Source organism: Pelodiscus sinensis, chromosome 20, assembly GCF_049634645.1.
Source record: "Pelodiscus sinensis isolate JC-2024 chromosome 20, ASM4963464v1, whole genome shotgun sequence".
In the NCBI taxonomy this organism is placed as follows: Eukaryota; Metazoa; Chordata; order Testudines; family Trionychidae; genus Pelodiscus; species Pelodiscus sinensis.
In genome coordinates this window covers 3,156,686-3,183,661 of record NC_134730.1, presented here as the reverse complement: position 1 = coordinate 3,183,661, position 26,976 = coordinate 3,156,686, and the positions used below count along the sequence as shown (strand labels likewise).

Here is a 26,976-nt window from a genome sequence, read left to right as displayed (position 1 = left end):
GCTAGATGTTTATCACACTGCATTATTTAGAAATGGCAGTCATCTTGCACTTGGAATGGGAATTTTTCCTTTATGAGACAGATCTTCCCTTGGGTGTCATGAGAAAATGTCATAAGTGGAGAAGGGTCATCTGTTAAGAACACAAGCCATGCCGATACAAATGTACCTATTTGCCATATGCTGGTGTGTGGCTGGTAATAAACAACCGAGCTAAAATATCAGAGTGATCAAACCATAAAGGAGCACACCTATCTGTGGGGTAGCGCCCACTGATCTCAAGGAAACGACTCTTGGCCGGACTTTGGAGCCTTGCAATAGGACATTGTGAAGTGTGACCTTAAATGGGATTTTTGATGCAGTGCATGAGAAAATATTTTGTTAAGTAAATACTGTTCCTAAGTGCTCAACAGGCATTGGATAGGAGATGTATCAGATAGCAAGGGCTGTGTGTATCCCTAGCTTGGCTAAGGGCCTCTTAATAAAAGCCATTCAGACATAATGTAGCTCAAATGAAACTTAATTAGCTATGTGAATAGCTGCAGATGGGAGCCGATCACTATAACACATTGATACATCAGTGAAACGGATTCCTACCTGGAGAGGTCCTTCTGTTTCAGCCAAGGCCCTTTCCAGTCGTTTCTTCATGTCTGTCAGAGCGTTGGTCTCCCCAATCATCTCGTCTATCTCGTGGTTGAGCTCTGATTTCCAAAACGTGATGTCATTGACCCGTTCGCCCAGATTTTTGGTGGTCTCCGTTTGGGTTTTCCTCGTTTGCTGATCTTTGTCCTGGATCATGCGGGATGTGTCCACTCTTAGCCTCTCCGCGCTGTGCCGGGACGTTTCGGACTCTTTGTAATTGGTCAGGTTGGATCTGTACCAGTCGTCAGGGGTATACCTGGTGAAAAGGGCTGTTCGGTTGGAAACAAAGGGAAGCATCTTGCTTTGGGTGAGCCCCTGAGAGCTTTTGGAGAAGGGAGCCAATGTTGGCGTGATGGCTGCTACTTTATAATAAGTACTGGGTCGCCATGGAAGGCTCAAGCTATGGGTCAAAGAGTAGTGAGGGAAACGGTTCTTATAGCTCGATGCCATGGTGCTGATAGCTGGTAGGAAGTTAGTAGGTGTTGGTCTTGGGTGGGCATAAGTTGCCGTCAAAGTAGAGCCTACAAGCTCCATGATGGAAAGCTGCTATTCACTTTTGCTTCCTGCATAAGAGAAACCCAAAAAGACAACAGAGAATGATCTCATTTAGCAGGGTCCCACTTAACACCTCTTCCATAAGCACATGCAACTCATAATACAAACACCAACATGTATGATAGTTGAGTTTCAAGAAGATGGGCTTCGAATGCTAGGTAGCAAAGCCCTATCACAATGTCCATCCATTTGGTTACAGGACTGAAGTTTCCCAGGCCTGGCCCACACTAAAAAGTGAGCTCAGACTAGCAACAGCGCTCATGGGTGTGAAAAATCCACACCCCTGAATAATGTCATTAAGCCAACCTAACCCTGGTGTAGACAGTGCTAGGTCAATGGAAGAATTCTTCTCTCAGCCTAGCTACCACCTATCAGAGCACGGATTGCCTGTAACAATGGGAGAACTCCTTCGACTGGCATAGATAGTGTCTCCACTGAGGTGCTACAATAGCATAGTGTTTAAGTATAAACAAGGGCTGTATTTCTTTTGCCCCATTTATCATCATTAGGTCCTGATTCTGAAAATTTGTTGTTTATTCATTATTATTATTGTTGTTCTTGTTACCATGGGACCAGGACCTACTGTCCTGGAAGCTGTACAAAACAGAACAAAAAGACAATCCCTTCCCAAAGAACTTACAATTTAATTCTAAGAGAAGAGCCAACTGATAGATACAAACACAGATAGGAGAGTCAAGGAAACAATGTGTTTTATTTTACTTTTCTGAGTAACTCCATTAAAACCAACAGGGATATTCAGCAGCTAAAATTTCAGCAAGGGAGGTTTAGATTGGACATTAGGAAAAGTTTCCTACCTGTCAGGGTGGTTAAACACTGGGATAAATTGCCTAGGGAGGTTGTGGAATCTCCGTCACCGGAGATACTTAAGAGCAGCTTAGACAAACACCTGTCAAGGATGGTCTAGATGGTGCTTAGTCCTGCTGTGACTGCAGGGGACTAGAGAAGACCTCTCAAGGTCCTTTCCAATCCTCTGATTCTATGACTTGCAAGGAGAGAACATTTGATGTTCCTGTCACCAGCGTAGAATAAAGATATATGAAATGAGCAGAAAGGACAATTACTGGAAGATCAGTACTTTCATTTTTAACCATTGTTACACTTCAAAAGTAATTTGAGAAAACTTTCCCCCGCTGTCGTGCTGGAGCAAACGAACCCACCGGAAGGTTTTCGAGGGTAGTGATGGTGTTATTTTTCAAGTAACTGCATCCTCTGCTGTGCAGGCTATTGTACTTTTTGCTTTGAGGTCATGAGTTAATTGTGTGTCAGTAATAGAATATTCACAGCACACAAAGGTAAATATTGATGTGTAGACAACAGCCATCATTCATTCACAAACACACTGAGAGAGATATTGGGCTACTGGGGAGTTCTCTTATGGTTCCAAGAGTCAGAGTGCTGGTTGAAATAAAAGGGATTTTTGGCTGCACTAGACTGAAAATAACAGCTCCTGTGGTTGGATCAATGGTCTGCAGCAAGTTGATGGACAAAGCTGTCACAAAAGCTACAGTATTTGGATGAGTTTGAAAAAGAAAATGTGTTGTCCAAAATGTGTTCCTTATAATTAAATAAAAACGCATCAAGTATTGAACATGTTCCAATATTCATATTGTACAAGTTGAACCTCTCTAGTCCAGCACCCTTGTGACCTGACCAGTTCCAAATGAAAGCACAGAACACTGAGAGCCAGGATTGGTGGCTGTAAACAAACTTTTTGGGACCACGGGAAACTTGGTCATGCCCATGAAAATGGACATCCGGCGAACTAAAATCATTGTGGACCACAGATGTTTACAGACCAGAGCGTTCTGGACTAGAGAGGTTCAACCTGTATAAACAACCTTGGTATGTTTATTGTCTGATGTATTTGTACTGGGGTGGCCCCTAGGAACTCCCATTATGGACCCTGGTGGGAAGCACAGTGCGAACACAGAATAAACAGACAGTCTCAGCGTATGTCTTCACTAGATCGGCTACAGCCATGAACCATTTTTCACAGCCCTGAGCGATGTACTTAACTCAATCTCATTTTTAGGAGCAGACCCAAACGAAATAGTAAAGACCTTGATTCAGGAGAGGATCCCCATTCAGGAATGGTGCTTAACCCGAAGTATGTGACTTAAGCACTTGTTTCACGTCATGCATGTACTTATGCGCTTTCCTGAACAGGAGTAAACATATGCGCCTGATGAGGTGTTTTTCTGAGTCAAGAGATGTCCCATAGCTGTATTTTACAGACACAATGCCTATTACCCACATAGATCCTAAACCACTGCAGAAATAGCCCATTGTGAAAGCTACATGCAAACACACACACACACACACACACACACACACACTGGTAATAGTTTAACAATTATTTTATTCCTTAAATAGTGTAGTTGTTATTCCAGAATTTCACTTGTTCCTGCATATAGTGTCCAGACACTGGAATAGCTATAGCAGTGTAATTTTTCCAGTACACCTATGCTGGCCCATTTCCCCATGAGAGAGACTGGTTTGTATTTAAAGTTCTAAGCCTCTGAAGAAGGAGGATTTCTTGGTATTTAGTCACCTCCACAAAAATGGAAGCAAACTTGTGCTTTCCCAGAGGCAAACGCAAGACAGTCCTAGATAGGACTAGAAGAGAGACACACCGTGCTGGAAGCACAGACTGAGATAAATATCACGTCTTATATGTTTGGCAGATGACAATCCAGATCAGAGAGCTTACTGACCTGAGTCAGATCTAACTTGCACTCTCGTACATTGGGAGTAACACCACTGAACTCACCCTACCAGATCCTCAGCTGGCCCATTGGTTTCAACAGTGTTATGATGATTTTAAACCAGCCGAGGATCTGGCTACTGGAACTACAAGGATGTAAAACGTGTGAGATCAAAATCAGGCAACGTGGAGGGAAAGCCACATGAGAGCCCAGGATGCATCTCTGCTAACCAGCAATGAACATCTGTAGCTCATCTTTGGGCTGCTCAAACCACTGTTGCTGTAGCATGGCAAAGACTTGGCATTAATACTAATGAATGCCTCCTAATATACATGATCTGGAATATAATACTGCAAATAATCAGGCAAACCAGTGAAAATGAGAGAGGTCACAGGAGGAGAAAAGGATGTTCTCTGAGGCCAGGAAACTATTAAACTTCCGAGCTGGGCACAGACAGCTTGGGCTGAAAGAGGAAGGCAGGAAGCCACACACAGATCTGGAGGGGACTGTTATGCCAGGTAACTTCTGTTCATTTGCAAATGTCTGGAAACAGGACTAGATCTTTTCCATCTCCAGCGTCTCTGCGTGCTTTGACATGCTCTGTGAACAGCGCTTGAGAAGTGCAATGTGTTATTTACAGCAATGATAAATAGCAGGTAACTCAGCCAATGCTAATGCAAACCACAGGAAAAAAGGAAGGAAAGTACATTCCCTGCATCTGTGAAATTATTGAATGTGTCAATGCCTTTTGGCTGCTGTGGTGTGCTGCTACTCTGCCTACAACACCTACTCCCCGATCTCTGGAGGTGTTGTCGAGATCAACAGAAGCTGCAGGTGCTCAGCTTCTCCGATGAATTGGGCCCAATTTGTCTCAAGCTGGACACCGCAAATTCGCACAAACTTTTCAAAACGAGGCCCGTTGAGCAGGCTATTTTGTCAGGGCTGGGATTCGGTTTGCAATGCCCACTCCCACTCATCAGTGACTCCCACCCCTTTGTCCTCCTCCAGCTACATATTTAGCCCTAGGGAACAAAGGGTTCTGGAGGGGGAGGGAGAGTTTCTGTGGTTTTCGTCTCCTGGGAACTGCTTGTCCTTCCCCTCCTGACACACAAGGGGAGCTTTGAGGTAGGGTAAAAGCCACGTCATCCTGGCTCCCCCACTCTAAGTAAATTCCTCCCCGCCGCCCTGTACAACCCACTCCCAAAACTACTGATCCATCAACTCCCCATGCCCAGGCTGCACCCCTCAGCCCTCCACACACACCCCTGGAGTGCAGAGCACTTTCTGGGGTGCAGCGGGGATCCCTCACCTGCATGCCGCTCCCCCCGCTTACTCGTCTGTGTGAACATGAGCAGCGTCTCCTTGTCCCCACTTCGCACACAGATTTAGCTCTGGGGAAGGGAGATTTGAGGAGCGGCTGGGCTAAATTCCCCTGACTGGCTCCCCACTACATTCACACACACACACCCCTTGAAGCTCACACAAGGCAGGGCAGTGACAGGGGAGCTGGGTTCTTGTCCCTGGTGCTTGCTGGGTTCCTTTCAGCTTGTAGGCCCCCAGCAGCCCCTGCCAGGGGCTCCCTCTTCTCTGCCTCCGGGCTGGGGGGCTGCTGCGGGGCGATGGGAGATGCAGGCACTCACCTGTCTGCAAGCTGGTGCTGAGGAGGGAGGGAGCCTCCTGCATCCACAGGCTCCTTCAGCTCACTCAGTGCTCAGCAGCACCCCACCCCTCCCCACTTCTATGCCCACCCCCTGCTTTGTGACATACGCTGTCCCGGCTCCACCCATTGGCCAAGCAGGGAGGGCAGAGGAGGGAGAGAGGAGGAGGGAGCGTTGCTAAGGACTCACAAGATGCTTAGTAACCAGATTCTCTTCCGGAGGCCTGGCGGTCCGGGGATCTCCCTGACGTGGGGCTGGGTGGACAGTGGGAGCCCGGGGGGCATCGCTCAGCAGCCCTGCCAAGGCTCCCTGGCCTGCAATCCGGGCCGCCAGCCCGAGAGTAAAACATCACCATTCTTAACGGCACTCCTGGCCGGAACCACGTAGAGCCAAACACATCCACAGCGGAACCGTGGGTCAGGTCCCTGCTAGCTTCTCTCTGCCCATCTCACCTCCGACTGCTGCCCATGCTCCTCTGCACGCCGGCTCTCACAGGGTCACCGCCCGGTTTCCACGTAACATCGTCTGTGGGCCACAGCAGGGAGGAGGAATTTGATTTAGTTTAGTTTAGAACGCCAGGTAAGCTACCTGGCCTGCTGATGGAGAACGGGGCTGAAGGTCAGAGCAAATGGCTGTTTGCAGTGGTTTGGTAGCCCTCTTGGTCCCAGGATTTCAGAGAGACAAGGTGTGTGTGTGTGTGCGTGCATGTGTGTGTGTGTGTGTGTGTGAGAGAGACAAGGTGTGTGTGGGTGTGTGTGTGTGTGAGAGAGACAAGGTGTGTGTGGGTGTGGGTGCATGTTTGTGTGTGTGTGTGAGAGAGACAAGGTGTGTGTGTGTGTGTGTGTGTGTGTGTGTGTGTGTGTGTGTGTGTGTGTGTGTGGGGCGGAGGGGCGGGGGTGGATAGCTTTTATTGAGACAGCTTCTGTTGGCGAGAGAGACAAGCTCCCGAGCTGACACAGAGCTCAGCATCAAGTCTAGGAAAAGTATTTAGACCGTCACAATTAAGCCCCAGGGGGAACAATAACAGCGCTGGGGGAGAAATGGGATAGGCACTGTGCTCTCCTATTAATTAACACAGAAATGTGATAAAATGCAAAATCCTATCAGCCGTGGGTGAACCCTTTTCACAAGACAGTAAACGGGCGGTAAACAGTCACTCTACTCTGTATCTGTCCTCTCCGTCCTCCTCCTCCTCGTCCAGCTTTACCGACAATCCTGGGAGCTTGGGAGCTTAGAATCATAGAACCCCAGGGCTGGAAGAGACCTCAGGAGTCATCAAGTCCAGCCCCCTGCTCAAAGCAGGACCAACCCAACTCAGTCATACCAGCCAGGGCTTTGTCAAGTTGGGACTCAAACACCTCTAGGGATGGAGATTCCACCCCCTCCCTAGGGAACCCAGCCCAGCACTTCACCACCCTTCTAGGGAAATCATTTTTCCTAATATCCAACCTGGACCTCCCCCACTGCAACTTGAGCCCATTGCTCCTCATTCTGCCATCCATCACCACTGAGAACAGCCTCTCTCCAGCCTCTTTGGAACCTCCCTTCAGGAAGTGAAGACTGCTTTCAAATCCCCCCTCACTCTTCTCTTCTGCAAACTACACCAGCTCACATCCCTCAGCCAGTCCTCATAGGTCATGTGCCCCAGCCCCTTAGTCATTTTGATTGCCCTCTGCTGAACCTTCTCCAGTGCATCCACGTCTTTTCTATAGTGGGGCCCAGAACTGGATGCAACTAATACTCCAGGGCTATGTCTACACTCGCAGCTTTTGGCGCAAGAACATCTTGCGCACGGGTTCTTGTGCAAAAAGTCTTGCGCAAGAAAACGTCCTCACTGCCATGTGCGCGCTGGGCTTTTGCGCAAGAGCACCCATGGCAGTGTGGACGCTCTCTTGCGCAAGAAATCCCTGATGAGCATCCACGGGAGAGCTGCACAAATAGCTGTGAGGAGCATGGCCCATGGGCAACTCTGCCTTCGCCTCCACCTTGGGCAGGGCCCCCGGCCCTCCCCATTTGTGGGAAGGCTCCCGAGCTCTGGGCTGAGGCTAATGGGGCCAGCCTGCAGCCAGTTACTCCAGGCAGCTGAAGCAAATGGTTGTGCTGCCCTCCCACCCAGCATCCTGGGGCTCATGCCTGTGGGGTGGGGGGCATGCCCAGCTGCCTACCTGCCATTGCTGCAGAGGTGAGGGAGCCTCTGGGCTCTGCTGGGGAAAGGAGGGCAGGGACCTGGGCAGAACTGGCCGGCTAGCCGGGGTCTAAGATACCCAACCCACCAATCACCAACCTCCGTGTGCAGGGCCCTTATCACAAAATCAGGAGGTCGTCAAAGAATCAACAGGTCATCCAGTCCCTCCCCCTGCCCAAGGCAGGACCAACCCAACTCAACCATCCCAGCCAGGGCTTTGTCAAGCCAAGACTTAAACACCTCTAGGGATGGAGATTCCACCCCCTCCCTAGGGAACCCAGCCCAGCGCTTCCCCACCCGCCTAGGGAAAGAGTTTTTCCAAATATCCAACCTAGACCTCCCCCACTGCAACTTGAGCCCATTGCTCCTCGTTCTGCGACCTGCCACCACTGAGAACAGCCTCTCTCCATCCTCTTAAATTTAAACTTAAATCTCTGATGGGTACTGTCCTATCGCAACCCGCTCTTTAAAGAGCTCCCTGCTGGCTTTTGCCGCTGCTCAGCCCGTTCTAGGCAGAGCTGGGCACGGCAGTGCACCACTTTACTTTCACCTCGGCTGGTAGTAGCACCCTAAAACACGCCTTCTTCACTACAGCATGGTGGCAACTCATGTTGCACAGCCAGCACAAATGCTGCCTGTCTGCTACACCATGCTGTGGCCTTTGCATGCCCTCTGGGGCTTTGTGTGGAGTAAGTCGTGTGTGAAAAGCTTCTGAACTCCCCTGATGTGTGGCTGTGGCGTAGTGGGGGGGCTGTCGGCTCTGTAACCCGGGGTCCCCCTGCGCTGTGATGTGAGATTCTCATTGACTCATCCAAATGTGTATTAACCCAGACACCTAGGCTCAGCCTCCCAGGGAGAGAGACAAAGGCAGGGAGACGGAGACCAGCACCAGGTTTCCGGTGAAGGGGCAGTGGTAGTCTTGGGCTGGAATCATGAAGGAACCAGTCTAAGGACGGGGCTGGAATTTAGGGGCCCAGGGACCCTATCTCAAGGGGGTTGGAGGCATCTTGGCCGACTCCTGTAGCAATAGCACGTCTGTGCTGGGCTGTATCCTGGAGAAGCCATAAACCCTCTATTCTACTGGCTGGTGGAATCTGTTCTTGCTGCTACGGGGGTGCAGTGTTGGGGGAACCCCGACTGCGTCATCACAGTGGCACTTTTATCCTAATGGCTCCAGATGTCCTCCAAGCCAGCTCCCTGCATGACAGCGGGCCTAGCGCAGATTCAAGGCAACACAGTGACATTAAAAAAGAGGCTTCGGGGTAGCCGAGTTAGTCTGTACAGAAAAAACAAATGGTCTGGTATCACTTTATAAACTAACAAAACATGTACATGGTTTGTTATCAGACCATTTGTTATTAAAAAAGAGGGTAATTGCTTTGTCCTTGAATCCCATATTATTCTGTAGGAAGAGGTTTTTCCAACATTTGGCCTGTCTACACTGGACCAAATGTCAGAAAAAAAAACCTTCTTTTGGAAGCCACCATATTCCTTGTGGAAAGGGGAATATAGGGGTGACCAAAAGAGCCTGTTTGCTCTTCCACTAAAAAAGCGGAAGAACAAACGCAACCCAGGATGCAGAAAAGTTTTTCTGGGATATCTCCAGAATCCTGAAAAACTCCTGCAGTCTAGCTGGACCCTTGCTGTGTTGAGACAGGATGTGTAGGCTCTGGGGTGGGAATGAGGGATTTGGGTGTGGGAAGGGGTGAGGTGTGACACTGGCTCGGAGAGGGGGCTCCAGGCTGGGCAGTGTTGAGATACTAAGCAAGCCACAGGCTTGTGGATGTGAGGGTGCAGGAATTTGGGTTGGGATATGTGAGGGGCAGAGGGCATGAGGTTCCAGTGTTTGTAGGCTCAGATCTAGGGTCTGGGGAAGGGGGAGTGCAGGAGTGGTTGTGGCCAGATGGGGGCTTGGCCCCAACTGGGGGTTTGTTGGCCAGGCTTCATTTTTAAATAGAATACTATGTTAAACACAAAACGTTTCTGCGTTGTCTTTATTTATGAGAATGGCAGGGAACCTGCCTTGAGTCAGGGGTCACTGACCCATAGAAAAGTCATTTGGGAGCAGGGGACACAGTACTGGGGAGGAGTGCTAGTGAGTTCTGGAGCAGGGAACAGGGTGCCAGTGGGGGCACGGGAGAGGGGGCAGGATGCCAGGACAGGTTTCTGCAGCAGGGGGCAGCGGGCTGGGGGGGGACAGGTTTCTGCAGAGGGGAGCAGGGGGACAGGTTTCTGTAGTAGGAGACAGGGTGCCAGAAGGAACTGGTTTCTGCAGGGGGGGCAGGGTGCCGGGGGACAAGTTTCTGCAGGGGGGGCAGGAGGGCGGGGGACAAGTTTGGGGCAGAGGAGAGGGAACAAGGTTGGGGGCAGGGAGTTCCCTACACCAGCCACGGAGGGAAGCCTCTGACCCGCGCTCCCTCCGGACTGACTGCAGGGCAGCCGGGCTGGAGCGAAGAAAAGCGGCTGCCCGGCCAGCTGGCCATGGTGCTCAGCCAGGGTGCCACCAAGCTCCACGTGGGCAGGCGCAGAGGGGAAGCCACCCAATCAGCTGGAGTGCGGTTCAGCCTCCTCTGGGCTGAATGCCACAGCCAGCAGGCCAGGCAGCTTCTCCTCTGTGCCAGCCCACGTGGAGCGTGGTGCACCCTGGCTGAGTGCCATGGCCAGCTGGCTGGGCAGCTGCTTCTCTTCCCTCCAGCCCGGCTGCCCTGCGCTCAGCCCAGGGAGGCTGCGCCTAGCTCCAGCTGTGAAAGCCAGAGTCAGCTGGCTGGGGTGTTTCAGCCCTCCCGACCTCCCAGCTCCCACCATTTCTCGCAGCTACTCACCTGTGTTGTTGCTCGGTGAGTAGCTGCTCCTCAAATGAGGAAATCTAATGTAAATGTACTGCACAGGTGTGACGGCGCGTTGGGGGTTCCCCGTCTCCTGCACCCCGAAATGGCACAACCAGACTGCACCAGCCAGTGGAATTGAGGGTGGTTTATTGCTCCTCCAGCACAGCGCAGCACAGATGTAATCTGGTTACAGGAACTGGGCTAGGATGCCTCAGGCCCCCTTGAGATGGGGGAGACTGGGCCCCTAAACCCCAGCCCCTTCTCCTAGGCTCTCCTCCATGCCCTCCGACAGCCAGCAACCCACTCCCTAACTTCCAGCCCTGCCCCCCAGCCAAGCCAGCATTCCACCTTCCTTTGTTCCTCTCCATGGGGGGTGTCTGGCCACTGGTTTGCATAGTGACTCATCCTGTTTTGCTGGGTCGTGGTACCCACGGCAGCCAGTGGGGGTTCCCCCAGAGCCAGCAGCATAGAAACCAGCCAGGTACCCCCACTACGTCACAGTTCTCCCCCCTCCGAGAGCGAACTGAGCAGGGTCACTCCGCTCGTGACCTAGGGAAGTTCGGGTCCTCTGCGTGGGAACCCGCCCTGGGGACATGGGTGCTCCCCTTGACTCGGGCCGGCCGTGGCAAGGCCCCACATGAGCTGGCTTCCCTCTGTCCACTCGCCGCCCCGCTCCAGGGCGACTGGCACAGGCCTGTCCTCGGGGGTCACACCCCCCCTTCCGCTGGCCTTGATCTCTGGCCAGGGTCTCTCGGGCCGGGGCCATGAGCCCAGCGAGCCTTCTCTGGACAACCAGGGCAGCTTCCACCCCCGAAGCTCCATCCAGGGAGGACTTCCCCTCCCATAACTCTCTCAGCCATCCCAGAGGGTCTATCTGGGGTAGAGACCCCCAAGCCGCTTTCCTCCTGTCTTGGGCCTTCCCGCCCCTCTGGCAGGAGTCACAGGACCGGCAGTACCGCTGCACGGCTGTAAAGATTCCCGGCCAATAGAAGTGCTGGAGCAGCTTCAGCTGGGTGCTCCGGATCCCCCGGTGGCCCCCAACGGGGAAATCGTGGGCCAAATACAGCAGCTTGAGGCGATACTTTCGGGGGACGACCAGCTGCCGCTGGACACCCCATGCCCTCGCCTTCCTGGGGGGGAGCCACTCACGGAACAGGAGCCCACGCTCCCGCAGGAATCTCTCCTGGCCACCTCTCCCCCGGGGCTGAGCTGCATGGAGGCCAGCCTGGTCCCTCAGCCTCTGCAAGGAGGGGTCTGCCTGCACCTCAGCCTGGAATTCAGCTGCTGAGGCAGGGATCGGGACCTGTCCCCCACCTCTGCCTAGGTCCGGAGTCCCAGCCTGGCTGGACCCCGTGTCCACTGGGATGGGACCCTGAGGACGCTGCCAGGAGTCCTTCCCTGGACCCACGTTGTCAGCCCCCCGCTGGCTCTGGCTCCGGGTAGTGACTAGAGCCCGCTGGGATTCATGGGGCCACTCCTCTAGGTCATTCCCCATCAGCACCTCGGTGGGCAAGTGCGGGTGCACCCCCACTTCCTTGAGGCCTTCCTTGGCCCCCCATTTCAGATGCACCCTGGCTACAGGCACCTTAAACGGGGACCCGTCTATGCCCTTCAGGGTCAGCTGCGCGTGGGGTAGTATCCGCTCCGGGGCCACTATGTCGGATCGGGCCAGAGTCACCTCCGCCCCCGTGTCCCAGAAGCCCGTCACCTTCCTACCATCCACCTCCAGGGGTATGAGGCACTCGCTCCGCAGGGGCCGTCCTGCCCCCACCCGGTACACGGAGAAATCCGCCTCCTGAGAATCAGACCTCCCAGGGGAGGTGCACTGAGCATCCTTCCCCTCTCTCTGAGCTGAGGTTTGCCTGCCAGCCCCTGCCTCTGGGGCAGCCTGCCCTTCCCCCCGCCCCAGCCAGTTAACCCTGGAAAGTCCCCGGTCCTGGGACCTGGTGCACTGAGCCCTCTTGTGGCCTTTTTGCCCACAGCGATGGCAAGTTAGGCTTTGGGCTGTCTCTGTCCAGGCCCTGGCTGGTTCTCTGGGGCGCAGACGACCTGTTCCTTGGTCTCGCCCCGTAGTTGACTCCCTCCGTCGCTCAGCCGAGATCCAGTCTCTGCGCGGTTCCCTCTCTCTCCGGGACTCCCGTTCACACCCGGACCGGCTCTCCGTGAACTCGTCCGCCAGTCTCCCGGCCTCCTGGGGGTTCTCTGGTCTCCGGTCCTTGAGCCACAGCCTCAGTTTGGGTGGGCACGCTTCATAGAACTGCTCCATCATGACCAGCTTGAGCAGCTCCTCTGCGGTCTGGGCTCCGACTCCAGACACCCACTTGCGGCAGTATTGCGCCAGGCGGGAGGCCAGATCCACATAGGTCTCCCGTGGCCCTTTCTGTACCCCCCGGAACTTCTTCCTGTACATCTCGGGGGTCAGCCCGAACTTGTGCAGCAGGGCCTCCTTGACTCGGTTGTAATCCCCTGGCTGTAGGTCCTCCAGCTGACTGAGCACTCCGGCCGCCTCCTGGTTCAGTGCGGGGACGAGCTCCTGCAGCCAGTCAGCCGGGGGGACCCGTTGCAGTCCACAGGCCCTCTCAAAGGCACTGAGGAACCCGTCTATGTCACCCATGTCCTTCAATTGGGCCACCACGAGCCTCTCCAAGCGTCTGGCAGTCCTGGGACCTTGGGGCTCATCCGCACTTGGCGCAGCCGGTGCCCCGCCGGTTCTCCGCTCTGCCATGGCCAGCTCATGCTGCCGCTGCCTCTCTCGATCTTGGCGCTCCCTTTCTCGGTCCTCTACTTCCAATTCCCTGATCCGCAGCTGGATCTCCAGCCGCCGCAGCTCCGCTGGGCTGGCCCCTGCCCTAGATAGGCTACTTGCAGGCCTCCCGGGAGACGCTGTCTCATCTCTCCGTTGGGTTCCAGCGCTCCTCCCCCTCTCTGAGCCTGACACACTCTCAGGGGGGGTCTGGCTGCTTCCCCTGGGGACAAGATCCTGGCCCTGTGGCTGGTCATTCTCTTCCAGCTGGGTAATCAGCTGGGCCTTGGTTGCTTTCTGCACAGGCAAGCCCCTCTCTCTGCACCGCCCCACCAGCTCTGCCTTCAAGAGTTGGGCGTAGGCCATCTGCCCGCTGGGCCCCTCGGTGCAGACTCACCAGTCTAGTGCTGCAGCGCCCCACGATTCCCAGGAACCGCTTCGCTCTGTCTCCAGCACGCCTGGCTCCAGGGCTCTTGCTTCTACTGCGCCTTGTCGCTTGCCGCTGGAAGCTCCATCCACGGGGTGCAGTGCATCCCACTCCTGACACCAGTGTGACGGCGCGTTGGGGGTTCCCCGTCTCCTGCACCCCGAAATGGCACAACCAGACTGCACCAGCCAGTGGAATTGAGGGTGGTTTATTGCTCCTCCAGCACAGCGCAGCACAGATGTAATCTGGTTACAGGAACTGGGCTAGGATGCCTCAGGCCCCCTTGAGATGGGGGAGACTGGGCCCCTAAACCCCAGCCCCTTCTCCTAGGCTCTCCTCCATGCCCTCCGACAGCCAGCAACCCACTCCCTAACTTCCAGCCCTGCCCCCCAGCCAAGCCAGCATTCCACCTTCCTTTGTTCCTCTCCATGGGGGGTGTCTGGCCACTGGTTTGCATAGTGACTCATCCTGTTTTGCTGGGTCGTGGTACCCACGGCAGCCAGTGGGGGTTCCCCCAGAGCCAGCAGCATAGAAACCAGCCAGGTACCCCCACTACGTCACAACAGGCGCGCAGTTCAGAGAGGGCTCAAGAACTACTCTTAGAGCCCCTGAGATCTACAGATAGCTCACGATCTACTGGTTGGTGACCACGGCCTTATTGGAATATATTGAGACTCGAAATGCTGCCTGCATTAATCTCTCTTGCAAAGTCTGTCCCGTGCTATAAGGGGATCTGTATGGTTTGTGTATAACTTAATGCAGTGTTTCCCAATGGAACCCCGGGGTTCCGTGAAGCGAAAGTAAGGGTTCCGCGAGAACGCAGCATTGCCCCGCCCCCTCTTAAAGAGACAGAGTATTTTGCAGGTTTTTTCGCTCAACCAATTCTGGTGGTGCGTTTTTTTTTTTTTTTTTTTTTTTGCTTGCCAAATTTTACCCTGGGAACCCTAAGGGTTCCTTGAGATTATTTTAAGCTGAAAAGGGTTCCGTGGCCCAAGAAAATTGGGAAACACTGACTTAATGAATCGTTTGCTCTGAGCTTGCGAACCCAGGCAAGGGAATTGCCTCCCTCGCCTGTGATGGGAACCTGCCAAGATTAAACGAACCGTTGAAAAATGTCACAACACAAGGAATTGTTGAATGGCCCTATCGCCCCTTGCCAGTGCTACGTGCAAGGCAGCGCGGGTCACGGACCATAAAGCAGCAGGACCCCAGAAAATATTTCATCTCATTGCTGTTTGAACCATCACAGGTCCAGAGACTAAACTGGCGTGAAAGATCCCCCAGGGCTAACCCGGGGTTTGCCCTGAGTGCCGTTTTGAATTGTCCGATCACTACAGTTCTGACACTGGTAGGATTTACAACTGATGTGTGTGGTATTCTTGCTTGCCTGGACCTACAGATAGCTCATCCCACTCCCCCACTCCGGATAATAAACCTGCACATACTTGATTATGGAGCTGGCTACAGACATTGCCTTTGGTAGGACCATCCCTAGAGAGGGGTGGGGCCAAGCTCCGGGCTCCACCCCCATCTCACCTCTTCCTACCTTTGCTCTGCCAACCCCCACTCCACCCCTTTCCCCAAGCCCCCCCTCTTCCCACACCTGCCCCCCCCCCCCCGTTCATTTTCTCCAAAGCCCTCTCCCCTGAGTGACACATCCCAGGGGATTACTGGGGGCCTGGCTCAGGAAAGCAGGGGTCCAGGCCCCCTGCACTCAGTGGTGGTGGGAGCCATAGGAAGCAAAGTGACCCAGCAGTCTGCTCCGCTCTGCCACCCATCTCCCAGCCGAGTCACTCAGCTTCAGCCAGCCGCAGGAAGCAGAACAACCTGGCCCAGCCTGCTCTGCTCCGCTCCCCCGAGCCCTGCTTGGCTCCCGCTGCCACAGTGATTGCGGGCAGGGGCCTGAACTGGGCTGCCGCCGGCCCCAGGCCCCCAGGTAACCCGCCCCAGTCTCCCTAGGCCCCGCAGGCCAACCTCAATATGCGGGACAGTCCTGTCCATAGGACAGCTGGAACAGCTGCCGTAGGGTCCCCCAAAGTTCAGGGCCCAAGATGGCCACCCCAAACCATCTCATGGACAGGATAACTCTGGTCTTTGGTGTGAGATCTGGGATTTCAATTGAGCTGGGGTAAGAGGATGACCACTGGAAAAACTGAGGGGCAAGTCCAAGAGAAGGGGGGACTTCTCTCCCATCTTATTTTTTCCACCCTTTCCCAGTGACAAAAGTTTTAAGAGATTTCATGCGCGCGTGCGCGCACACACACACACACACACACACACACACACACACACACACACACACAGAGCTGGGACTTAAAAATTGGCAGAAAGATTCCCTCTGCCCCCACCATTACAAAATGGAAAATGGAAAAAACTTGTAGTTTGAAAAGAAATAGAAAGGTAGCCGTGTTAGTCTGATCTTGGTAAAACAAAAGGAAAAAATATGTAGCACTTTAAAGACAATCAATCTTGTTAGTCTTTAAAGTGCTACATATTTTTTTCCTTTTGTTTTATTTTGAAAGTGAGTCAGAAAAGTGAGAAATGTCATGAACTTCATCATGAAAATGCCACAAAGTGATAGCGGCTCCATTCCAGCAAGCTCTTGGTGCCTCCTTCACTTTCTTTTTAAACTCTAGCTCGAGGGCCAGTGTTTCTTGCCCCTTGATGGACACCAGAGGACACCTGTCAACTGTGACCCCTCCAAGTACTTTTTCAGACTGGAGAAGAGCTCTGTGGAAGCTCAACGCATTTTTATTTCCCAGACAGAAGAGGGTCCGTTACAAGATTCCCTCACCCACCTTGTCTCACTCACCCACATCTGTCGGTGTGTGCAGATGGGAGGTTTTATTTTACATGAGTGATTGCTTTTCCAGAAAATTCCAAAATTCATGTTCCAGTGGATTGCTTCGTGGCCTCCCATGTCTTTGCAGCTCTGCAATTTTAATCATCTCGATAAATGTATGTCCACCCACCTCCCCTCCTCCCGCCACCATCTGTTTTCCTGCTCTGCCTGGAGTGACTTTCAGCTTGAGACACAGGCCTTTGCTCCCAATATAGACTGGAGAGTGGCTCTCAGAGGGCCAAATGCTGAGGTTCTAATTGAGGCAAAAGTCACATTCGTTTCAGAGAGACTTGTCTAAATCCTGAGAAGCAGATTGTGCCTTTGTCTTACTAGGTCACGTGGGGAAATATGCGCATACCCAGCCTACCCAGGTCTCGATCCCTGGTCTGGTGTGGCGTGCAGGCTCCTTCTTCAGCAGCTCCCTGCTTACCGCCACCGGGTGGGGAGTAGACACAGAGGCCAGAGGAACAGGCTGAGACTTGGTTCTTTCCCCCACTCACTGGCGCAAAGGGGGACATGAGCAGTGGCCTCCTTCCTGCCACAACCCCCCTTCTCTCCCAAGCTGCTTGTGGTGGAGCAGGGCAGAGGCCTCAGTCTCATAGCCAAGACTTTGTCTACATGAGGCAGTTGTCCCGATATCATCCAACAGGTTTAGAAACGGGTCTAGTGCCATCACCGTGACCCATCGTGGGGGCATTTAGCTTCAGTAGGTGACGCCTGTCCACAGGCAAGTCAGCACCACAGCCAAGGTGCTCAGCAACTCTACGGCGAGGACAGGTCTGCACGAAGAACATCAGAACGGCCACACTGGGTCAGACCAAAGGTCCATCCAGCCCAGTGTCCTGTCTGCTGACAATGGCCAATGCCAGATGCCCCAGAGGGAATGAACAGAATGGGGAATCATCAAGCAATCCCCCTCCTTTCACCCATTCCCACCCTCTGACAAACACCGACTAGGGAAACCATTCCTACCCATCCTGGCTAATAGCCATTGATGGACCTAACCTCCCTGAAGTTCTGTTGCTCTTTTTTGACCCTGATAAAGTCCTGGCCCTCACAACATCCTCTGGCAAGGAGTTCCACAGATGGACTGTACGCTGCGTGAAGAAAAACTTCCTTTTGATAGTTTAAAATCTGCTACCTATTAATTTCATTTGGTCATCCCTAGTTCTTATGTTATGGGAACAAGTAAATAACTTTTCCTTATTCATTTTCTCCACACCTGTCATGATTTATACCACTTGAGTCAATGTAACTTACTCAGGGGTGAGAGAAGGACACCTCTTGCCTAAGCAACGTAACCTACGTCCACACCTGCGCTATGTTGGTGGGAGGTGCTTTCCCACAGACACAGCTCCTGCCTCTTGCTGAGATGGAACACTCACGCCAACCAGAGAGAGCTCTCCCATCAGCATAAAGCATCTTCACCCGATGCGCTACCATTGTGCAGCAGCGCCGATGTAGCCTGTCTTGTGTAGACCTGCCCTGAGATGGCTGGTATGTGTCCAGTATCCATATGAATCCAGAACTCACACGCCAAAATAGAGCGGCAGGAGCTGAGTGCTGGGTGCCAGAGCTGTTCTCAGTGGGGGCAGATGGTAGAACGAGGAGCAATGGTCTCAGGTTGCAGTGGGGGAGGTTTAGGTTGGATATTTGGAAAAAACTGTTTCCCTAGGAAGGTGGGGAAGCACTGGGCTGGGTTCCCTAGGGAGGGGGTGGAATCTCCATCCCTAGAGGTTTTTAAGTCCCAGCTTGACAAAGCCCTGGGTGGGATGGTTGAGTTGGGTTGGTCCTGCTTTGGGCAGGGGGCTGGACTTGTTGGCTCCTGAGGTCTCTTCCAACCCTAGGGTTCTATGATTCTATGACTCCTGGAAAATGTGGCTCCAACGGAGGTGTGGACTTCTTGAAATCTAGCCCCATGAGGACAACCACTTCAAAAGGTGCTGAGTATCAACAGTGCATGCTCAGCCCCTCTGAAAATGCCGTAGTTCTTAGCTAGATAATTTGATTTTATGGACAACTCTGGGTTTGCTTGTTTGTTTTAAAAGCCACACGACAAATGTGGCATGAATAAATCTTTTCAAATCCATCCTCTCCTCATGAGTCACCACACCACAGGCCTTGCATTTATCTCAAGAGCAAGTGCATGGCATTTTCCCATCGTTAAAATGCAGTTAATTTGTGTGATCACAACATGTGTCAAGAATTGCACTTTTCCTTGACCTTCAAGTGTGATTTGTGGGACATGCACTCCTAAATCCTCTGGACCCATTTCAAAATTCTTCTGTAGGACTTTTTATTTTAAATCACTAACTAAATAATTTGAGTCAAAACTTTTGCTCATTGTGATATATTTAATCAGAATCGGTTACTACGAAGACTCCTCTTTGTCTGATGCTATTTCAAGACCGCAAGTCAAATTTTACCATTAATAAGCTCTCCTCTGGTTAGAGTAGAAAATAGAAACAAATTACTGTAGTTGCATCAAAGTCTCCTTATAGCGTCTATGAACTACAACAGGCTTGAGGCAATGGGTCTGGATCCTGTTCTTGGAATTAGATTATCTGATAGACAGCCGTGTCCAGTTCTGCAGGAGAGATGTGCTCAGAGTGGAAAATGGCCTGTTTGCATGGAGTTAGTACAATGCAATGCTGATTCAAAGGGCATAAAAACAGAGAAACAAAAATAAACGACCATTTGGAGTCAGAGCCACCCGTAGATTTAGCCACATGAAGATTTAGTCTTCAAGAATAGCGAAAGCAAGAATGAGTTTGAAAGCGATGGATAAGATCTGGAAAAGTAAAGCGATTAGCTTAGGAATAAAGCTTGGCCAGGGGTGGCCTGTCCATATAGATGAACTAGGCAGTTGCCTAAGGCGCCAAGTTAAATGAGGCGCTAAATGGTGGCGCAATATTATTGAGGGGTTGGAGATGGGGGCGCCGATTGCCTGGTTCGCCTAAGGGCCGGTTGCTGGCAGCTCGTCTAGGGCCACCCCTGAGCTGAGTGTCCTGGAAACGTGTATTTAGCAGCATGTTGTACGGATGAGAGACATGGGTGATAATGAAAGATTTGAAGAGAAGGATGTTGGCCTTTGAGAGGAGTTGTTATAGAAAGATCCTGAGAATAGGATGGATGCAGAAGGTCACCAACGAGGCATTATCTAGGAAGATACAGCCGAAAGAGAACCTGCTGCAGAAGGTTACACAACGGAAGTTACAGCTCTTCGGGCATATCTGGAGAATGAACGACGAGCAAAAAATTAAGACCCTGGTATTCGGCATAATGGATGGTCTGAATAGGAGAGGCAGACCCCACAGAGACTGGGTAGATGATATAGTAGATTGGTGTGGAGCTAGTCTACAGAAACAAAGTCACTCCGCACTGGCCAGGGAAAGAGGGAAGGAAATAGTGAGGGAGTCATCGGACACCAATGGGTGTTGAGCCCATGGTTGTTGTTGATGATGATGATGATAGAATGAAGTGAGAATATTAACGGAGGAGATCGTTTCACGCATGAGAATATTACATTGCATATGCAGTGTCATCTGGAGCCAGACCACTGCAAAATGCCACGTCATAAACTAGGTTGAGGTTTTTAATAATTGGAATCATAAGAACAGGGATAGGAGGTGTCACTTGGTTTAGATGCCAGACCATAAGTCCCAGGAATGCTGGGTTAGCTCCCAGTAGGCCACCGCCGCCACTATACCTGCACCTCCACAGGTACCAGCGATCGCAGCTCCTATTAGCTGCGTATTGCCATTCCCAGCTAATGAGAGAGGCGGGAAGAGTCATGGACTGGGATACCTACTCCCACAGCTCCCATTGGCCAAGAACTGCGATCTGTGGCCAATCGGAGCTTTGATCGCCAGTACCTGTGGCCATGCAGGTAAATACAGTGTTGAGGGCCCACCAGGAGCTAACCATGTGGACCAGCTCACCCACACCACATTGATGGCTGGATCTACATCCCATTATAGCCTACACAAAGGCTCCTGTTTAATTCCTTGGCAGCTGGACCAGGCCCTTAGAGATCTGTCATCAGTCGGGCAGGGAAAGCCAGAGGTCCCGGCTTCCCAGCTCATGACACGATGCTATTGGGTGGAATCTGAGGGGCACACGGGCTCCACATTAAATACTCCCTGGAAAGCTGTGGTAGTGCTGGGGTCACAGCGGAGCCTGCAGTTGGCTTTGCCGGGCCGCCCTGCTCTTGAGCCAAGGAGCAATGCTCTCAGCACAGCGTTCGGCCCAAGTAGGGCTCCCGCAGCACACACTGGTGAAATGCAACAGTTGGGGAAAGAAAAGTTTTCCTGAGACTTCCTGGAAATCTGCCCACTCCAGCACTCAGGCACGTGATTCTCCTCACGAGCGCTAGCAGCTCCATCTCTTCCGGGCACCGTGGTCGCCAGCCACCTTGAGTTCCCTTCCACCAGGCCCCACCAGGGACTCACACGGCTCCCAGGCCCCTTCTCGGCCCGCCATTCCCTATTTCACTCCTCACCGGCTGGCAACCCAGCATGCCGGAAACAAAACCCCAGACCAGACACGGAGTCTCTCACCAGTTCCAGCACCACACGAAATCTTGTTTCCTGGGACCCGCTGGCCTGCCACCAGTTTTGTCTTTTCCCAGCCACTCCACCTTCCCAGCATCCTGCTGCCTTGTGTATATTTATATCCACCTGACGCCTCCCTGGTGGGCTCAGCACAGTCAGGGCTGCGTAGTCCCAGGTGCTGCAACCAACCTTGTAACCACGCGCCTCACATTAAGCACATGCTTTGCTCGGCAGAGACGCGATCACTCACTGACCTAGTGTAACGCATGAGCTTGATGCTCTGATGACTGGGGCCTTGATGGCTTCATCAGGCTGCCTCTACTTCTCCTCAGTTCTGAGTCACAGGTGCAAGCAATGAGCACACCAGCAAGACCATGGGTAAGCCTGCCAGCCTTTTGTTAGGTCAGTGTTTATTTTTGAGTTCACTTTCTTGTAACAAATGTTGGCAGAGCAGCCCGGAAATGTTCTGTTGGGACTGGTTCTTTCTGGTACATCTTGATCCCCTTGGCAGGATTTTGGTTTGGGGGGCCAGGTGTTGGGGTGTATCCCCCCCCCAATACATTTAGGCTACAAGACAACAAAGGATCTTTCTACAGCTCAGTTTTTGTCTCCTCCGCAGCCCCCCAGAAGGGAGTGGAATGCCGTTCTGGCAAGGACCCACAAAGCACGTCCAGAAAAAAAATAATAACAGACAACCCGCTGGGGAAGTGTTTTAAAAAAGAAATGAAAATATCCATCCTCATCTGTCAGCTTCCATTGCAGGGAGTAGCATACGCACTGCCACGGTGATCCTTCCATAGCAACGTAAACAATCTTCTCCAAGGTATTCCATGAGGAGGACCCGTGATAGCCACTCACGCACGAGTGCACCGCAGGGTCAGTAAGGGCACCATAAAGACACCCCCAATACTGCCAAACAACGTCTCCTCCACCAGTAGCTGGTTTTGCTCCAGGGAGGCCCTGCCCCAGTGGCCTCTGACATTAGAACCAAGATCCCAGCTGAATCTCCCATAATTTAGAAGGTCTTGGATAAATAGTCCCATGTTGACCACTCACGTATACATTCTGCTGAAACACATGTAAGGGTTATGATTATTATTTATTGGCAAATAACATCCAGTCTGTGCTTGGCACTGAACTCTGCCCGAAGACACGGACAACCTAATGAGTTATTCATAGAAAAGAGGAGCCCGTCATTCCATGTATTTCTCTGATTACATAGATAAGAGCAAGTTATTGTCTAATTCCAGGTGTTGCCACGTTTAGTAACTGCCCTTGGTAACGGGTTGAAATCTGCACACAGATTGCATATTTAAAAACCACCTAATCTGCCCTGCAAGTATCAACTCCACTTATTCAGTAAAACCTCCAGATGCTCTTGTTTACTTTCTGGATTTCATTCAAACTGGATCATGAAATTGGCCTGGCCAATCCAATCTTTTTCCTCACAGTCCTGGGCCTGAATCAAAACCCTCATTCTGAACAATCTTGGCCTTTGGGAAAGTTTGGATCCAGAACCAAACTTTGGCATCGGCCGTTTTTGTGGTAATGGGCCCAGTAGAACCTGACTTTCAAACACAAATACACTTTGGTGGAATTGGGCTCCCGGTTAACGCCAGTCTACTCAGTTCATCTTTAATTTTTAGTCAGTTTCATGTTGGAGTTCTCACGAACACTCAGCTGTTGTTTGGACTGTAAAGATTACAGACAGATGTTTACATTTTTTTAAAATCCCAAGGTATTTTCATTGAAAATTAAATTAAATACTTACAATATTCCTATTCAGATTAGATTTTGTTGATTTTATTTTTTGTAAATCTACATACTGAGCCTCAAATGGAGTAGATCCAATCCTTGAATTAAAAATACCTTATTTTCTGTCACTATTAGCTCCCTTCATCTTGTGATCTACCAAAAAGGTTGTAATATTTGTTTTCAGCGTTGCCCTGCCATATCCCTTCTGTACTATCATCAAGATTTCCTCACATAAATATTTTGCGTGGTACTTAATCTCATATTACATGGAATTTTTATCCACTTAACCTCCGGGATTCATAGTGTCTGTTAAAGAAAAATGAAAACCCGGGCTGGCTTAGCTGCTCTGTTCCCTTGCAAGCGACAAGTCTTTGTCAAACAGTTGAGCAGGGAAGGTGTGTTCTGACTGGCTGCTGAACTTGTCTCCAGAGGAAGATTAATCCTTGCATACCATGCAGGGATGAAAGATTGTACAAAAACTGGCAAGTTGACCAAAGTAATTTGGGAAGGTGTTTAGAGCACGTAACTTGGCAGCATAGGATGTTTTGGCTCTGAGCACACGACTCCAAATGGGTCTCTCCTCCAAAAAGAGCTTTCAGAGCCAACTGCTAGCTGGAGTTTGAATCTATGACTGGGATTCTCACAGGAGTTTTGTGCCCAAGTCCCATTTACATTCAAAGACATGAGGGTACCAAGCTCCCTTGGGTTCCCTTGCAAATCCCAGGCCACAATATACCAGAGAAGCAGCAACCAGAGTTTCAGGCATCAATGCTTCACTCTAGTTCCCGTTCTAGCACAGGGACAGGCAGCTCTGCAGAGGCCCAGCAGCAGTGTTTCCTGTAAGCTGAGCGCTTGGGCAGCCACCCAGGAGAGATTCAGGTGCTGCCCAGCTGATTGGTAGAGAGCTCACAGCACCGAAAGTTTGGCAGCATGTGTTTCTACGGGTGGTGCACTTCCGCACATGCCTCGGTGCACAGAACAACATTTATTCTGCACATGGATGGGAAAAATGAGAGGCAACACTTCCCAGCAGTGGAGTTAGGCTAGGCTAGGCTGCGGCAACATGATGTACATGCGTTTGCACATGCACACCATGGCACTGTGTACCTTCACCCCTGCACATTCCTCTGGCTACCACCAGGCTACCACCCCTGTGCACTGGGGACAGTGGCGACCGTAGCTGACCCAGGTGGACAATTAACCTGGCCCAGCTTAGAAGGGGCACTGCTGCCTCCCAAGCACCCCCTTGCAGATGAGTGTGCCTCAGCTGGGGCCTGCCTCAGTTTCCCCTCTTTAAAGAACTACCAACTAGGTCATTTAAACAGCCCTGTCAAGGAACAGCCAGTGCTCTCTACTTTATAGCACCATATCGCCTTTGATAAAAGCTTCTGAAAGGAGGATCCAGACTAGAGCATAAGGGCTCCGGGCTCAGACCCAGATGACGTGTAAAAGTCCCAAAACAAAGAAGCATCTTCTGGGGCAAGGCCTGGGATTCCCTGTTGCCTGGAGAGCTCAGCACTCCGTCCCCTCTGTACTCTCCAACCAGAGAGCATCTTCCCTCCTCCCGAGCTCTCCTCAGCCTGTTACTGGGCCCAGGGGCTCCTTAATTAACTGCCTTCCAGCCTCCGAGGCAGTTACCTCTCCTCAGGCGGCCCTGGTTGGCTCATTCCCTTCCGCGGAGCCTGGCTGCCACAGATAGGCTGCAGCAAGCTCCCTCCAGGGCCAGTCCCAGGACACCTTGGCAGCGTTATTATCCCACACGCCTTGTTCCCTCAGAGACACAGAACCTGTCCAGCATCCCCAGACTCTTCCACTTGCCCCCACAGCTCCTTTCTGTGCCCACTCAGCTGGGACCGGTGCTCCCTGCCCGGCCTCCTTCAGGCTGCTGCACACGGAGGTGGAGCATCGTAATCTTCGATTGAAGGTGCCTGCGTACAGGCCTCCGCTGAGCAGGACTCCTTGGCACAGCACTGTAAGGAGCGTAGGGCTGACAGGTGTCCGGTTTTGAACTGGACAGTCCGGGTATGTCTACACTACCCTCCTAGTTCGAACTAGGAGGGTAATGTAGGCATACCGCACTTGCAAATGAAGCCCGGGATTTGAATTTCCTGGGCTTCATTTGCATAAGCGGGGAGCCGCCATTTTTAAAACTCCGCTGGTTTGAACCCCGTGCAGCGCGGCTACACGGGGCACGAACTAGGTAGTTCGAACTAGGCTTCCTAGTTCGAACTACCGTTACTCCTCATTTCACGAAGCCTAGTTCGAACTACCTAGTTCGTGCCCCGTGTTGCCGTGCGGCACGGGGTTCGAACCAGCGGGGTTTTAAAAATGGCGGCTCCCCGCTTATGCAAATGAAGCCCGGGAAATTCAAATCCCGGGCTTCATTTGCAAGTGCGGTATGCCTACATTACCCCGCTAGTTCGAACTAGTGGGGTAGTGTAGACATACCCTCCGGTATTTGAGGTTTCTGTGAGAGAAACATATAAATGTCCGGTATTTTCTAATTAAGTTAATTTTATTAGTATGAGTAGCAGTACGTAGTTGCATACTGCCTGGCTGCGTGAGCGTGTCTACCAGCCCGGCAGTACGTAACTACACGGGGGGACGGAGCTGGGCCAGGAGGGAATCTCCGGGACCAGACTCACTCGTGCTTCACCAGGACCGTGCACGGGACGGGCAGCACCCCAGGATCTGTGTGCGCTCGGGTCAGTCCCGCTCCCCACCAGCCGATTCTTTGCCCCCACTTTCCCCATCCCTGGCCAGCCCTGCCCCCCCCCCCGACCCCCTCCCGGCCAGTTCCCGCCCCCATCTGAGATCAAGTGTGTCCGGTGGTTTTTTTAAGCCATCTGGTAACCCTAAAGGAGCTGCCTAAAGACACCAGAGCAGGAGAGAACCGAACTCCCTCCCTCCCTCCAGGGAGAGGAGAAATCATTCCCAGGTGCATGTCAACTTGTGCTCACTGCACACTCGTGTCTCGCTACCGGCCACGGGGTCAAGTGGTTGCTGTATGCGTGGAGGGCCTGATTCACAATACAAGGGGGGGCCTTCGAGTGCAGGGGTGGGCAATAATTTTTAGAGGTGGGCCACTTTTGATACGTGATCACGGGCTGGCTCCACCCCGGAAGGGGCAGGGCCTGGAGTGGAAGGGGCGGAGCCTGGAGTGGAAGGGGCGGGGCTGGGGACTAGCCGTTCCCCTCCCGAGTTGTCTTGGGCCAGAGGCTTAGAATTAAAAACACAGCAAAGGGCTCGCAACTCCCGGCCCCACCGTTACCCGTTGCCTGGCAGCTGCCCAGGGTTGCTGCGGCTATTTAAAGGCTCCTGGTCATGGCACTACCCCAGCAGGGGCTGGAGCTGCAAGCCTTAAAACAGCTGCAGCAACCCTGGGCAGCTGTCTGGCAACACGGTTGCAGCAGGGCTGGGCGCTGCGAGCCCTTTAAGTAACAACAATTTAAAGGGCTCGCGTCATTCAGCCCCGCTGTTAATACGTGGTCTGGGAACTGCCCGGGTTGCTGCGTCTATGTAAAGGGCTCGCGGCTCCGGCCCCTGCTGGAGTAGCGCTGCAGCCGTGAGCCAGGAGCTATTCCAATAGGAACCTGCTGCCTGAGCCACCGCCTGGAAATTAGTGACACGGGCTGCAGGATAGCAATAGAAAGCGGCCAGATGCCATCCCCGGGCCGGAGCAAAGTGTTAGGTGGGCCGGATCCAGCCCCCGGGCTGCATCTTGCCCAGTCCTGTTCTAGTGCCTAGGGGCCAGGAGTAGGTGCAACCAGCTTGCATCCCCCAGACAGCATAGCACCCTGTACAGCGCTCCCTCGGCCCTCACGGGGGGGGGAGTTTTGGGGGACAGGGTGAGAGCAGTGCCCCTATGTATTCACTAGCCTGCCCTCCCCAGGGCAGCTCTGAGGGAGCCAGGTAGGCCTGGGGAGCTGCAGTCTGGGGAGGGCTCCTTTCCCGTGAACCCCCTCCGTACCCAGGCTGGGTACATGGGCATAGCAACAAAGCCTTGCCCACGCCCCACCCTGCCCAGCCTCGCAGCGCCTGTCGCCCACGCAAACGGCCCAGGGA

General features: G+C 52.6%; 1 protein-coding gene across 3 annotated transcripts in view; it reads right to left on the bottom strand.

The window, feature by feature from the left end:
- TEKT3 (tektin 3) overlaps positions 1-26,976 on the bottom strand; it is a 173,708-nt gene that overhangs the window by 16,394 nt on the left and 130,338 nt on the right. The window contains exons 1-2 of one of the 3 annotated variants that reach the window (XM_025182421.2): positions 6,031-6,158; positions 595-1,202 (exon numbers count right to left, since the gene is read on the bottom strand). In XM_025182421.2, the coding sequence (XP_025038206.1) occupies positions 595-1,173 (579 nt within the window). In that variant the 5' untranslated portion in view covers positions 1,174-1,202; positions 6,031-6,158. Of the gene's footprint in view, positions 1-594; positions 1,203-5,560; positions 5,699-6,030; positions 6,159-26,976 lie in introns of those variants that run through there. The other 2 variants (XM_006118699.4, XM_075903508.1) reach the window with 2 other exon arrangements.